The following is a 16,109-nucleotide window of genomic DNA, read 5'->3' as shown; positions in this document are numbered from 1 at the left end:
CTTTTTTGAAGTAGGGATAAAATTATATGATAAATCATTGTAGGAACCTGGTGGGGAGTTTTGTATCTAGAAAGTTTTCTGTGGTGTCTTGGGATAATAAAAAAAATCTCTGATTTCAAAAAATGAAATTGATTAAATATCTTTTAAGAAAAATCCTATTTAAATCTTTAAAAAAAATTCCATATGTTCTCAGAATTTTCAAGTAGCCTGTCTCTGAGCACATGCTGTTAAATGATTTATGCTGCATGCACTTGGCTTATGTCAAAGCATCAATGTATGAAGTCTTATCTGGGCTCCACAGGGCAAAATAAGGGCTTTCCAGAGAAAATGTGGTCCCTGGCATTCCCATCTGGACACTGAAGGCAGGGTGTGCTTGGGCGGATCTTAACGAAGCTGTCCTTTTCAGTGGAGGAGAGCCTATGGATTCATCAGGTGTAGTAATAGACTAGAGATTAAAATCAATTATTTTACTCAGTGCTTTAACCAGCAATGGTAAGAAGCCAGGTGACAAAGTTTGTGGCTCAGAGAGTGTAGGCCCTCTTCATTTCATGTTTCACCTGAACCCTGGATTTGATAGGACATCCATCTCAGGGTATGGTAACGTCTGTGAAGCCTAGTTTTGAGGTACTGTGCACAGGACTGGCACATTGGAAGTGCTCCATAATAGTTACTGGTGATGCTGGTGGGAGGACAGCTATTTAACCTTCAGTTGAGATACTGGCGGTAAGCTCTTCTGAAAGTGTTGTTTGCCAGTCATAGTTTGGGTTGAATAACAATGCCATTTTAATTCTAGGTTAAGTTTGTTGGTTTGTTTTTGGCCACGCCCTGTGGCATGCGGGATCCTAGCCCTAACCGTGGGTAGAATTCATGCCCCCTGCAGTGAAAATGCCAGTCCTAAGCACTGAACTTTCAGGGAAGTCCCTCCAGGTTAAGTTTTATGTTAAACTTGGGGGAGTGTGCTGCCTGGATGAACTGGGGACAGTTAGGACAGAGTCTAAGTTGGCAGGGCATCATCCACCTCTTAGGTCAGCTGGTCCCCTACTACTTCTGCTCTGACCAGCTCTGGAGTGAGCTGTCTCCAGATCCTGTCTCCCCATCCTGTTCTCCCATTTTCTGAAGTTTGGAGAGAAGGGTCAGAGACTCCCAAATAGAGAAATCATTTAGGTTCATTTTCTTTTTCTATCTTATCTAAAATCTTATATGCATATTTCCAGCATGGAATTTACTTATTTCTCAAGTTTAGGTGGAAGTACTACGTTCCATTTAGCTTCCAAAATTTGCATTTTCACTGTCTGTTATCCAAAATATTTAAAATGTTAAATATAAAGATCAAGTGTAACATGCTTTTTGGGCTTTACTACAGTAGTTTGAGGAAATTAAAAAATTTTTAAATTGAAAACAAATCTTAAGGATCTTTTTTTTTTTTTTTTTAATCTTAAGGGTCTTAAGGACACAACTTAGAGACTGAACAAAAGATTCATGTTTCCAATAGTATGAGCTTATCTGTACATTTCTCATTTAAAATTTATATGTAAAAAATTTAGGTGGAAATAAGGGGGCCTCTGCCTATCAACTGGGTCAAACCTGTCCACTTCCACTGTTTTTTTACTCCCTTTTTACATAGCATAGGTTTTTCTTGCCCTTGTTAAAGATTACTTTTAAATTTTAATGAATTTATTTCTGAATATGAGGGTGTGTATGCACACACACACTCACACATGTATATATATTTTAATACTATACCTCATGGGTTATTGGGGTGTGCAGGACTGTTTGCCTGTGTGCTAAATGACTCCAAGTTCCTTTGCTGTGTGAATTATGGTCAGTTCATATCCCCATGCTTTAAGCAGCCAGTCAGTAATCTTGCTGTGGTTAATGTGCCTGCTTCTCGTAGTATTCTGTATCTCTTTATCTCCCAACTTTTATTTGCTGCATTTAATCTGCTATGGTCCAGAATAAAAAGATACCAGTAGATTTTAGAATATAATTGTAATGTTATACACTTGTAATTACCGTATATCATTGTATGAATATAGTCTATGGGGATCTCTTAGGAATGAAATACGTGAAGTTTAGTCCTTGCAACTTTAACAGTTCTTTTGACTGTTGAGAGCCCTGTTTTGCTTAATTTCCAGTTCTCAGTTATGTTCTGAATAGCTGAGGCTACTGCTAAGTGACTTGTGGTTAAGTGAGCTACGTTAATCTTGGCCGCCAGTCAGGTCAGATATTGTTTTCCTTTCTTGCATCCAGTTTTTATCATATGAGCGGCCTCAGGAACTCTCCTTTCCTTTGGCTGCTGTTTCAGTAAATTTTCTGTCTCTGCTTTACCATTTCTCTGTTGCCTGCATCTCTTCATTTCTAGACTTCCCTGGTGGCTCAGACGGTTAAGCGTCTGTCTGCAATGTGGGAGACCTGGGTTCGATCCCTGGATCGGGAAGTTCCCTGGAGAAGGAAATGGCAATCCACTCCAGTGCTATTGCCTGGAAAATGCCATGGACAGAAGAGCCTGGTAGGCTACAGTCCATGGGGTCGCAAAGAGTCGGACATTTCTAAGTTGACAAATTTGATGTCCGAGAGAGAGAGAGAGAGAGAGAGAGAGTGAGAGGAGAATAAATCCTGGAAGAACTTGTAGAATTTGATTGCCTCCCTTGCTGTCATCTACATACCTCTCCCCTTCTTAATTTGCATTTATATATTTAGATTTTTTTTCCTGCTGCCCCCTTGTTGGTAGAGGAAATAAGCCCACACAATAATTCTCTGCCTACCTGAACTTGACATTGGCTCTTCTCTTCACCTTTCAACGTAGCTGTTAACCTGCTCTGCTCATCCTCTCCCTCCACCTCCCTCAGCCCCACCTTGTTTTAGACCTCCTGCCCCAGAACTTCAAAGTCTACCAGTAGCCTGGAACAGGGTAGGTGTCTGAGGGAGACTCTGCCCCGTCAAGAAGTAGATGTGGATTGTGGTTCAGGCAGATTCCCCATCTCATTGCCAAGTTGGATCGCAATAGGCAATTGAGAGGAAGGAAGAGTGTGTTCAAATATCTCAAATTGAAACTCTGAGAATTTTTTTTTTTTTCTCATTTAGAAGTGATAAAAAAGGTGTTCGGATTCTCTATAACATAATACATATGGGAAAATGGATTGGGAACTCAACATCCAAGGAAGCTTTTCATTACAAAGCATCTGTAATGTATAATTGGTAGCCTTTTGTTAAGGGGTAGAATTCATTTCTTTATGATAAGCTTTTTAACAGGCATGCATTTGTACTTCACACATGGTCAGGCATATTTTTCCCCCATTCTTTCTACTAGGAATTTCCGTTTTTCACCCTGACGGCATTTCCTCCTGGATTCCTTGTGCATGTTGGGGGCGTTGTTAGTGCACGCTCTGTGAAGCTTTTGGATCGTATCCACAATCCTGGTATGTTCTCTAAACATTTGTTTTCTGTGTTTCATTTACTTACACTGTGATTATTATTAACACTGATTTTGATAGGTTTTTTTTGTTTGTTTGTTTTGTTTTGTTTTTTTTTTGATTTTGATAGTTTTTTAAGCTGAATTTATCCAAAAAGAAAAATGACGAAGAAAGTATAAACTAGCACACGTTGCTTATAAATATTTGCAGTAATCTTAACTAAAAATAAACTAAGTAGAAGTGTATATTTCAGCTACTTTTTTTTAATACAAAGCAAATCTTGATTCATTTTTGGCCAAGGTGTATCACTCTGAGGCAATCCTTAAATCACTTTTGAGTCAGCTGTTTTCTTTGACTCAGGCAGATAATGAAATTTACAATTTGATCATTGTGGCCATTAGCTTAAGAGGTTAGGTTAATTCTTTTCACTAGAATAATTCTTTATGGGTTATTTGAGTAATTTTCTTATTCATAAAAGAAGTCTTAGTTTGAAATGTATACATTGTGTAGAGAACCTAAAAGTTTTAAAAAAATAATTATTGTCTTTGGGTCCTTGGTTTCTTTCAATAGCTATTTATTCCATTTAAGCAAACAGGAGAAAATGGCAACTCACTTCTTTAAAACATGAACCTTGATGATAAAAGAGAAAAAAAGCATGCAAGTCCCGGTAATTTCAGACCCTTGGATTAGAAATGTTTTGCTGATTTTTCTAAATCTAAAATAAGCATGAGAAGTATAGTAGGAACTTTCCCTGTGGAACTTGTTCTTGCATCTCTCATTGACTAGATGCCCAGTAACTTGCTCAGGTCACTTATTATTTTGATGACATACCTTAAACTTGAAGTTATATTAGTATTCTTACCTGGCATGTATGCGAATGTGTTTTTGAAAATTGAAATGGTCACTTCCAGTAACCTCTTCGGGGCCTTGTACTGACAGCTATGAAAAAAGAAAAGTGCTTTGAAATTATTGTATGCAAAACTCAAGTAATGATTTTGAGGATACAAAGCATTACCGTTCTTTTAGATTTTTAAAAAATTTAATCTGGGCCCCATAGTTTGATGTCATTTGAAGTAAAACAGAATGGAATTTTTCTAGACCCTGAATAGAATTGCAGAAAAGCAATACTATTTGGAATTAGTTAAACTCTTAACGTTGAGCAAATACATATTTTAAGTGCCAGTCTTCTCTTTTTCTTCTCTGGTTTATTATTTTTTTCCCCTGTATCTCATTTTTGGGGTCAATTTAAAATCTTTTCTTCATGCAGTATTTTATGCATTCTGTAGTAATTAAATGGAGAAGGCAATGGCACCCCACTCCAGTACTCTTGCCTGGAAAACCCCATGGACGGAGGAGCCTGGAAGGCTGCAGTCCATGGGGTCGCTGAGGGTCGGACACAACTGAGCGACTTCACTTTCACTTTTCGCTTTCATGCATTGGAGAAGGAAATGGCAACCCACTCCAGTGTTCTTGCCTAGAGAATCCCAGGGACGGGGGAGCCTGGTGGGCTGCCGTCTATGGGGTCGCACAGAGTCGGACACGACTGAAGCGACTTAGCAGCAGCAGTAGCAGCAATTAAAGGCAAATTTAGACTGATGCCAGTTTTAATGGATTGAGATCTTGAAAACTATGCCAAGTTTCATATCTGTGCATTTAGGAACTTGAATTATTTGAGAAGTGCAAGGAAATACTGAGTTAAGATACCTGACACTAACTGGGTGACCCAAGGCCAGTTAGCTGAGTTTCTGTGTACCCTTGACTGAAGTATTTTGATAGTTGGCATCCACCAACTCCAAATAGCTCCAAAACTGGTTCTAGGAATATATTCAGTTGTTCGTGATGGAAACATTTAGACTTCATCATTGCTTCCTTGTACTCTGGGTAAGCTGTAGAATCTAGGAGAAGAAACAAAGGTTATTTAAACCAAATTTAAGTAGAGAGCCAAATTTTAAATTGCATTACTTAAAAAAAAAACCCCAAAAACCTGCTTTTGAGCGTTTTCCATACTTGCCAGTTTATTTTTAGTTGTGTAAGAAATATAAAATTCCAGGCCCACGGAAGAAAAAACAAGTTCTTCCTTCTTATAAAATATGATTTGTATATTGTAACTATAGCACATCCATTTTCTTTCTCTCCTTCCCTATCAGAATATTTTTTCAGTTTACGTGGAGAAATTCTCAGTTACTGATGGTTTATTTTCCAGAAGATTATGGGCATATATAATACATATAAATACTTGTAATGTTATAAACGTTGTATTTCAGTTTTGTTTTTATTTTCAGTTAAATACAAATCATATTCTAATTGCCCTAATATTATATTATTTTGATACAATTATCACATTATTTGGATTGTTTTTTATATATGTATTGTGCCTGAAAAAGGAACATTTGTTTAACATTTTGTTAATCTTCAGGCCCCGTAAATAATTATGTGTGAAAAAATTTTAATTTGTTTACAGAAGCTAAATGTCAGATCAAAACTCAGTTAGCATCTACCATAATAAAGATTTATTAATTTTATGATTCTGAGTTACTCTGCTGAAAGAAAATTATGACAGATGAGATAACACGTGCTAATGTTAAAAGTCCTATATTTGCACTCTCAGATGAATCTTGCAGCTATTTTTTGACTAGTGAATATGGGAAATTTTCATTTCACACTAAGTATAAAAGGAAAAGCCTTATTTTAAAACGACTACCACCTGCTAACTATTGATTATTATTTTGGAGTTACTTCTTTAGAACTTCCTCTTCTTCAATATTAAACAAACAGGTCATACAATAAGGGAGAGAATGGGATGGTTTTAAAAGGTAATTATCTGAAATAATGATTAGACTTCAGTTAATGTTAGATTACTATAGCATGTTCCTTCTTCTCTATTTCTACTTCTTATTAACTCTGCTGTCTGTGTCTTTCTAGTTCCTGTCAAGTGGTGTTGTCAATTGTGTTCTTATTTGTAGTATTTTTTGTTTTTTTCCTACTATTCTGCACCTAAAACTGATCTACTAATTTGCTGTTTTGAACTCAGCCTTTGTCGGAATTATGGGTAACACAAGATCTTACAAACTGCTAGACTGGAATAGTTTCAATTCAGGTATTTTAATGGTCATTCAGTACTACATATGCTGACAAAAATTATGGCAGCTCAGTGAAGTTTTTAGAATTGTTCTCAATTAAATAGGCTTAATGTCAATTCAGTTAATACAGATACATTTTGGAATACATATGTGATAACTTTTGTAATCTCCATGGAAATACAAACATAAAAATGTTTTTACTAAAATGAATTAATCAAAACCATAGAAATACCATGAATTATGAATGACTTCTGTTAGGTGATGAACTTTCAGAGTGATAATTTTAAATTTATTACATTTTTGTACAGTTTTTTTCATATCAGGTGAATGATACTAGATTAGCTTTATCATTAAGGGAATAGTAACTGTTAAATATATAAGTATTAAATGGCTAGTTTGATCATCTTGAAGTATATGTAAACTTCAATTTAGATTTGAATATATTTAGTGTTCTATAAATATTATAAAAGTATAACTGTTTGTATTTTTATTATTTTTAATTTTTTAAAATTTACTTTAATTGGAGGCTAATTACAATATTGTGGTTTTGCTGTATTTTTATTTATAATTCTAGAAGTGTTCTAAACTTTGGTAAGTAGGAGCAGATTTTGGGGGGATTAACAGCTTTCATAAGCTTTCCTCTCTCCCTTTCCAAATAGAATATATTTTTTCTTTTTAAGTAATTTTACATATGAATATAGTTTGTAGCTTTTAAAGAAACTAAGATAGCTTTACAGCTGATGATGTGGTTTAGAGTTAAAACCAATTAATTTTTCTTTTTGATTAAAAGCGTGTTCTCTTAACATAAAAATGTAGATATTTATATTAACTCTATTTTAGAATTAAATAATAGAGCTATTTTGATTCAGTCTCAGAAACTGGCATTTTCCTAAAGAACTTTTTTAGTTGTGTCAGAAAGTACATCTATTTACAGAAAAACAAAAGCGGAAGCACCAAGAGGCTCAACATTTGAGATAATATTCCATAGTCTTTTCAGTATTATAAACTTTTTGTTTTTAGGAGTCCAGGAGTAAGTTCTAATGTAAGTAGTGCATGTTTGACTATGAAGTAACTCATGTTCATCATGTGGATTTAACCTAAAGTCAGTCTAGTAAACAATCTGATCTGGTCCAACCTTTGCAGATTTGGACCGACATCAGTTGGTAAATCTTTAAGGAAATTACCTCTATTTCCTATCTAAGTTTTTGCCAGCATGTATCCCATTGGTTAGAGTTAAAGTAATCTCTTGTAATGTCATGCTTTATATTGTTTTTTTTTAATGAGAAATTAAAAATATCCTGCTGGATTCATTTAATAAAATAAGAATATATTTTAGAAAAACATGGGCAGATTATGGTCGTAGGCAGAGAAAAGGCTAGTTACATAAGAATAGGACATTGAGGCATCATCATTAATAATTTAAGGAGCTGAAAGTTTGTGAGGGCAATGATGTTTAAGATGAGAGATATAATAGATGATAGAACTGGTTTGGAATGTGGAAAAGGCAAAAGTTAAATCTTAAAGACACAGTAAAGACTTTGTTCCCTGTAAACAGAATTTGGTGAGGAGGAACATGGTTGAGGAAGCAGTATATCTTGCCATCATTTAAAATAAAATCCAGTAGTAAGTGTAAGAAAGATAAGATGGATATGTTACAGCGTATTAAAAGAACATAAAAAATGATGCTTTCAGTTTAATTTGCTCATAGTTTTATGTTTTTGATTGGGGGTATTTAGAGTCTTTCTGATAAGAATTGGTACATACTTAGAAACCAGGGATTTTCTGATACTAGTTTCAGAAAAATAACTTGATAATTCTGCAAAAAAGATTATATATTTGGTAAATGTATTCAAATCATTTATATATTTTTCTCTGTAATTAGGGAATATTTAGCCACTCCTGTCCTGTATTACCACAGAAAATCAAAAATTATAGAAAAGTAGTTGTTGATACAGTTTCTATTAATGCTAGAAATTATTTATCAATATTATATTTACTGGTCTCTGATACCAGCTATAATATGATATATCATTGACTTCATAAAAGCCGTCTAAGAAAAAAGAGGAACACGTGGTAGTCAAACATACTAATTATTTGACATTTTTATTTCAGAAACATTAAAATGTGGAATGGTATAGGAAAACATTTTATATCATACAATAGTGTTTCATGCAAAACAGTAGACCATGTGGGCAGTTATTAGAATTTTTTTTCTACTATGCAATTTGTTAGATAAGAGATGTGCCAAGGTGCCTGTCCCCCTATTTTTATATTCTGGGAGGATAGAAGAATATGTAAACGGCTTACTGTATAGTATGGTGTGATAGTAGATTCAGAGTTAAAGAGAAAGTTAGGATTAACTCTGTGTGGCAGGGTACCTTATAGAGGTAGTAGTCTTGAGCTCAGTTTTGGATAGTACATGAAGATTCACTTAGATTTATATTTCAGACAGTGTATTTGGAACGATGTTAATATATTCTTTGAGTCTAGTTCTGAAACTTCAAGTATTTGCAAAACAATATCCTAGCTATTACTCATTCAATGAAGTTTATTACATAGCTAATTCATACTTTTTGTTTGCTATTAATACAAAATGTCTTAGTTTACCTTCTTTCCCCACCCCCTTTTCTTCTGCTTTGTCCTGTTAGTTTGTGTTAACTACAGTGTTAACTACAGTGATAGAAGGTATTTTTATACAGCAGGAAGAAAGGAGCTCAGTATTTGAAAATTTATTCAAAACTCTTACCTTTAATACCTTGTTTCTTTTTCTTTGGCCTGTTAATACACTGAGAAAGATAAAAGGAACCTTGCTACTAGGAAGGAGAATGTAACATTTGCAGATCTTGTGTGTAACATGCCAGGGAGGAGATTCGTCAGAAGACAGAGTAGTCAGATTTGCATTAAATCGCTGCCTGCTGGTTCAGAATGAATTTAAAAGCAGCAAGACTAGAGAGAGCCCAGTTAGTGCAGTGCAGGAATCCTAGCCAGATAGTGACCTGGGATCTGATGGTGACAGGAGAGCTAAAGTTTTGTGGTGCGCTTACTATGTACTCTTCTAAGATTTTATGGTAGTAGGTCATTTAATCCTCAAGCACAGCGCTCACATAGGCGTTCTTCTCATTTTGGACGTGAGCAGTATGAAACAGCCATTTGTCCGAGGTCAAATAGGAAGTGACTGAGCCCCAGATTGAACCTTACAATTTTGGCTTCAGGGCTTACACTCTTAACCACAAATTTACAAACTGTTTAGAATGTGAACTACCAGGGAATGTGAAGCCTGCAGGACTTAGTAATTAAAGGAGAATGTGGTGAGTGAAACAGGCTCTGTGCAATTGTTAGCGGAGAGAGAGAGAACACATGTCTGCAAGTCTTAACATCCCAGGGGGCAAATGATTCCTATCTTACAGAAACTCAAGTCTGTTTGAAAGTTCAGTTGACAATAATATTTTAAGAATAAATCCTGATAGCCCTAGCTCATTGCTTCTCAAATGGCTGTAATCTTTTTTTCTTCTCACTAGAAGTATTTCTGAATAGGTCGCACATAGTTTCTTACTTATAGCAGTCTCAGTGAGTTGAGGAAAATTTGTTATTCTTTACTGTGTAGGATGCATGTCAATTTAGATAACTTTTTTAGAAGTGACAAGAGGAAATTTAAAGTACTTATATAATGTCATTTGAAAAATACTAGTTTGAAGTAGCTTATGAACTTAGACAATATTTTTAAGTGTTTTTAAGCCCTGAGTTAGTAAAGCAAGGTGTTTGAATAGCCTTTCTTTTGTTTTTGAGAATATTCTAAAAATATTTTTTTCTTTTTTTACTGTTTTAGACAGATGGTAGGTTTTAAGACTTATTAGACTGGAAATTTTCTCAATCTTACAATGAATGAACTTCAGCTAATGATAGATTTAGTGGTTTAAATTTAGAAAATGTTACTCTTTTTCTCTTTTTTGTTTTCAGAAATATAGTTAGAAATTTGACTTTATTTTGGAGGCAAAACTAATAGTTAACATCTAAAAGTGTAGTTACTACTTTAAAAATACTTAACAAAATATGAGTCAGCTGAGGAAATACTTATATAAGGAAATATTTATATAGAATATACTTATCACTCTGATCATTCAAATTTTTCTCCAATAGATGTTTGTTAAGTGCCTACCATGTCTTAAGCACAATTCTGGGGATTGGAAATAACCAGGGTTCACCCAGGCAGACCTCCTGTTTACATACTAGCCTAGTCTGTTTCTTACACTACTTTGCTGTATGTGTTTGAGAGAGAGAGAGAGAGAGTTAAATGGAGATAGACTTTCTTGGAATTTGAATTCTACTGATGATCTCAGCAATCATTATTTTTCTACATCTGAGGGACATTCATGAGCAAATGTGCAAAGTAAGCCTAAAGTAGTTAAGCAGCATTTGGTTTTCAGTATTTTAATAAGGTCTTCAGAAAGTAGATACATAGAGTTCAAGAAGGCATAAATATAGCATGCATGACTTGAGAGCTTTCCTTTATAATGTGACATAAATGTAATATTTAATTTTCTTTCTACATATAATGTAACTGGATATTCATTACTTTTCTACTATCTGTAAAAAAAAAGTCAGATAGGTAATCTCCTTAAGTGTGAAATTTCACTCTTCATATATATGAAATATGTAAAATGTAACTGGATATTCCATTACATTATTATAATGTAACATGTAAATGTAATGTATCATTCTCTGTATAAAATAATGTAACTGGTCACCAGTTACATTATATATATAAAGAATGAAATGTCACAGTCAAGGAGTAAATTACATATTTGACTTTTTTTTTTTTTTAAACAAATAGTAATGACTGCAGTTTGGTCCAACATGGATTGTATCTGAGCCACCATCCTAATATTCCAAATTACCACATCTTGAAGTTCACTCTCAGTTTGCGCATTACTTCTTCTGTAATGAGATTCTTCTTTTTAGTCTGTACTGAATCCCCAACCAGTTTGAGGTTCTATACTTTCTTGAACCTGGACTCTCTAATTTCTGTTCTATTAGTGGAAATTTATCTTCTTCAAAAGGTTGTTTTGCGTTGGACTCTTACTTTCAGACATTTGAGAAGGTAGCTTTTTGTGCTGTCCATTAACAAGATACATTGTCCTTTGTCTGAAAATCCTATCTAACACTTTATCTTGTTTATTTAAAAATTAGATTGAATAACTGCCCATTTCCTTTTTTATTTTCTTTCAACTTGATTAAAAGGTTTCCAGGGACAGAATTATTCTCTTCTAGACCTATATAAAAATAGAACTACATTTAACTCTTCATGTAGTCAGCATTTCTTAGTTGCAAATGTGTAATTGCCTAAAATCTGGAAGGAATTGACTTTTATAAAGGCATATTATGTTGAGTTGTTCACTTCTTTACTTTTTGAGGGGTAAACTATTACTGTCATTTTAGGAATCTTTACCAGTGTCACCTGTACTTTAGAAACAAGATAAAATACTAAAAAGATGGCAAGATATCAAGCTATGGCCATGCTCTAGACAAGTAATAGAAAAACGAATTAACTGTGGTGTCAACGTAAGTGTGAGGACATTACCCTTGGAAGAGGCATCAGTGAGGCATTGATCTAGAACTCAATTCATGCTTGCAATTAAGAGAATATAGTAAAAGATCTGTGATAATTATCTATGTATAGTTCTGACCCTTAGAAGAAAAATACAAAATAGTATGAAATATAATGTATATAATAAGTAACTTTTCATATCTCCTAAAATGATAATCATTTTATGATTATCAGTAATTCTATAGATTCTTGGAAGGAGCATGGTATTTTAAGTGAAGATATTTTTTCTTCACATCTCTGAAACGTTAATTTGCAACCCTCACATGTCAGCTGTATATCCTTCAAGTGACCAAATTGTATCCAGTTTCATATAAGGTGTGTATAGTTGCCAGTAAATTTTTAAGCCAGGTTCTTTTTTTTGCCTTTTACATAAGTATGGTAAATCCTCAGTTTTTACTTTTGTAGGGTGAATAAAACAGTTCAGATTCACTAATGTATTTCCTATAAGAAGTATAATTAGCAGTTTTTAAGATTTCCATTAGTAGGGATTACATACTCTGATTTTTGTTTCTGAATTTTCAGTACTAGTAAGTTAGACTGAATCATGATTGCTACTTGAATATTCTGTGGCTCATCTCTGGCATTAAGTATAAGATAGGCTTTGAAGAGAAGTTTAATTTTTCTGTAATATTAAATAAATTGATTTTTCTTAATTATATCTTAATTAACCCCTAAATTTAATAGCCAAAAAATTCATCCTTTGACTTCTTGCTCACAGTTGTAGGTAATTATTTTAATCCAATTACTAGTCTGTGATGAAGTGCTCCCTACTGTATGCTTGCCCTGCTTTCACCTAGAATCTAGGGCCATTACTTTCTGTAGCCATTTCAGTGAGCTGCCATAGTTCTCAGTCTGTACTGTCACCTGATCCAAGCATGCGCCAAAGTTTCCACTGTTTCTGGCACCTGTCTGCTGAATCTGCTTTGCAAAACCCTTCGTTCTTTGAGCTTTTGCTTTAGCCAAAAACCAAATTTAAGAAATCCTTTGGAGCGTGGACATAACACCATTTGCTTCCTTAGCCCTCCTGTTATGTAACTCTTTAGCTTTTATTAAACTTGTAAATACTTTATTAACTACAGCAGTGGCATCCCCATGTGCAGTTGTGTGGCTCATGTGTCAAAATAAAGGCTGCTTGTGAACTTGTCAGAGAGTATGAATGCTCTACTTGCGCTGCTTTCAGCTTTTTGTTGGTTTTTTGTTTGTTTTTTTTAAATCAGCCACTTATTCTTTCATAGTGTTTGGTTTAATTATCTGATTATTTTATGTGTTATACCAAGGTAAGTTTGATGTAGATAAACTTTGTATTCTATGTGGTTACATGTATCTCATAGTAATTATGATTACATACTTTTTCCATTTAGGCATGCTGGCCTTTCTAAATAGATAGATCTCAAACTTAAAATAAGTAGCTTCTTCCAAATTTTTCATTAATTTAAAAAAATATAATACTGTTGATTACATCCTGTAAAATTTTTAAAGCAGAAAACTGCCATGTATTACCATGTAGCAAGATGTAGGCAAACCTAATGTGAGAAAATCTAATTTATAAAAACGTAGTATATGATTATTTGATTTAGTAAATATTATTGTAAACTTCCAGAATGATTTGAAAAGTAAATTGCAGGTTTTACTATTACGTTTTAGAAAGTCGACTTTTCATTTTACATAGTTTTTCAGGAAAATAATTTTTTTCTAAGCTGAGATATAGTTCTCTTATTTTTGCTATCTTTTTCGAAAATCATAAGTAACTTGATAGATGGAGCAACTAGTTGAATGATAGTTTATCTTATGATATAAAATTTCCCTATTAGGAAAAGATGATGTTAATAGATGTCCAAATTAATCTGGAAACTTGTATGTCCTAAAAAGAGAGAATGGATATGAAAGTGTTTTTGTGCTCTTAATGTCTACATTTCAGCTAGGAATATGAAGAAATTCTTTAACGTAGTAGCATATGTGCAAAATAGGGCCACCTAATTGTCTCACCCATTTCTGAATTCGTAATATTGATTGCTAACACCATATTGTAGTATTTTCTATTTCTTTTCCTTCTTTATCTCGTACTTTGATCTTTTCCTCAGTTTCCTGGAGTTTTGTGTTTCTTTCTTCTCTTCTGAAAGAAAGTTTTAGGGTAGCACGGTCTTGGATCTAAGACTTTAACGCAAGAACTGGCTGGCATCATTTGTAGTTCTGGTTTTTATCTCCTCACTTCTTTTTGCTGATCTCCCTGTGGGGGAAACAAAATTCCACCATAGGAATGTGAGCTATAACAAGCCTTTTAACCTTTCTTTACTTTGCTGTCTTCAGTATTTCACTAGTGAGTATGATTCTACTTATTCTACTTATTTTGAAAAACGTATTTGAAAACTGCATATGTACAGAAACTCAGAAGGCTTTTGGATTGTTGGATTTTTAGTTGTAATAGTGCCTTTTTAATGTGAAAGATTTACAGTAAAAGCTTAGCATCTTATTTAGAGTTGATCAGGTTTTTTCTTTTCCAAATTGTTCCCAAACGGAATTGGCCACAAAAAAAGAAACAATTTAGGATATGCTGATTATAGACCATTTCTGTTTTTAACATCTTTGGGCAGGAAAAGCTAACTATATATGCAGCTGCTGTTCATCAGTAGTTTGCAGCTAAATGCAAGTAATTAGAAAGTGTATGTGACAGATGTTCCATCTATAATGCTCCATTGCAAGCAATGTTGGGCTACTCTATGGTAATAAAATGTGATTCTGTGATTTGAAAGCATTTTCTTAATGACAGAGCTATATATGGAGTTGCAGTGTTCTTTCTGAAATTTGTCCTTATGTACATTAACTAGATTCTTTGTACTAATGTTTTCAATGTATTTGCTTTCTTTCTTTTGAATTGGCCAGTCCCTTTATTTCTTGTCACTTTGCTTCAGGACCCACATCTCTTTAGAAGGATGGCTATAGATGGCTTTCTGCTTTTTAATGTTGATAAATCTATGCCTTGCAGAGAACCCAGAATGTATTGCATTATTAAAAATTAAGTACAGGAAATGAAATCGGCATTTAAAATAAATTTATGGATATGACTCAAGGTGCTCACTCAGTGAGGTGAGACATAGGAAGTCATTTTAGTTTAAGATTAGAGTCTGAAAACTCTGGGTCTACCTTTCAAATTGTATTTCATAAAACAGATCCCTATAGATAGCCCTAAAGCAAAAAAGCAAATAGAACTAGATGATTTATTTTCTAGCACCTGAGTTTAAAATGTTAAACTTCTTGAGACGTAGCATTAAATGAAAATGTTAATAAGCTTTTTGAGAAGTAGCATTTTAAAGATGTGAAGTTTGAAACCTGTTGTAGAATAGTAGTTCTTTGCCTTCCAGAGTATGCGTACTTTAAATATTTCTTGTTCAAATAGACAATATGCTATTGAGTAGTGAACTGATTTAAAATTTATTTTTCAGATGAACCAGAAACTCGAGATGCATGGTGGGCAGAAATCAGACAAGAAATAAAATCCCATGCCAAAGCATTAGGCTGTCATGCTGTAGTGGGCTACAGTGAATCAACTAGCATCTGGTAAATGATAATAACAACTTGATTTTCTAGATGCTGTAGCTTACAGATTGTCATCTGAAAGGGGAAAAGCTTTATGCAGACACGGAGAAAAGAAGAAAAGTGGATTGATCCAGTTAGTGTGGGCTTTTTTAGAATACATCAAGAGGAGGTTCATATGCTATCTTTACTGCTTAATTAATGTGAAACTTCAGGAAAATTGTTTTACTCCTCCAAGCCTCAGTTTATACATTGGAGACAATAACTACCTGTCAGTTAAGGTTATTGAGGCATTAAATGAGAATATAATACTGGCACACAGCAAGTATTAACTCCAAGCCTACTTTACTCCAGTTTGTGACTCCACCAGCTCCTTCCTCTGGGATTTTGAAACTCTTAATCTATTGTAAACAAACCGCCGTGTGTCTTTCAAGTTCATTTGTAAACTCTTTCTGCCTTCATTAATTAACTATAACTTAA

The 16,109-nt window shown here is 34.0% G+C and overlaps 1 protein-coding gene across 13 annotated transcripts in view; it reads left to right on the top strand.

Annotated features, from left to right (window-relative positions):
• C2CD5 (C2 calcium dependent domain containing 5) overlaps window positions 1-16,109 on the top strand; it is a 92,291-nt gene that overhangs the window by 34,862 nt on the left and 41,320 nt on the right. For 7 of the 13 annotated variants that reach the window (XM_044941239.2, XM_044941238.2, XM_044941243.2 and 4 more), the window contains 3 exons: window positions 3,311-3,419; window positions 6,445-6,510; window positions 15,539-15,653. In XM_044941239.2, coding sequence (XP_044797174.1) covers window positions 3,311-3,419; window positions 6,445-6,510; window positions 15,539-15,653 — 290 coding nt within the window. The remainder of the gene's footprint in view (window positions 1-3,310; window positions 3,420-6,444; window positions 6,511-15,538; window positions 15,654-16,109) is intronic. The other 6 variants (XM_044941240.2, XM_044941241.2, XM_006071777.4 and 3 more) reach the window with 1 other exon arrangement.

Source organism: Bubalus bubalis, chromosome 4 (assembly GCF_019923935.1).
Source record: "Bubalus bubalis isolate 160015118507 breed Murrah chromosome 4, NDDB_SH_1, whole genome shotgun sequence".
NCBI lineage: Eukaryota > Metazoa > Chordata > Mammalia > Artiodactyla > Bovidae > Bubalus > Bubalus bubalis.
Note: the sequence above shows the minus strand (reverse complement) of the source record. Positions and strands in the feature narration are given on the sequence as shown.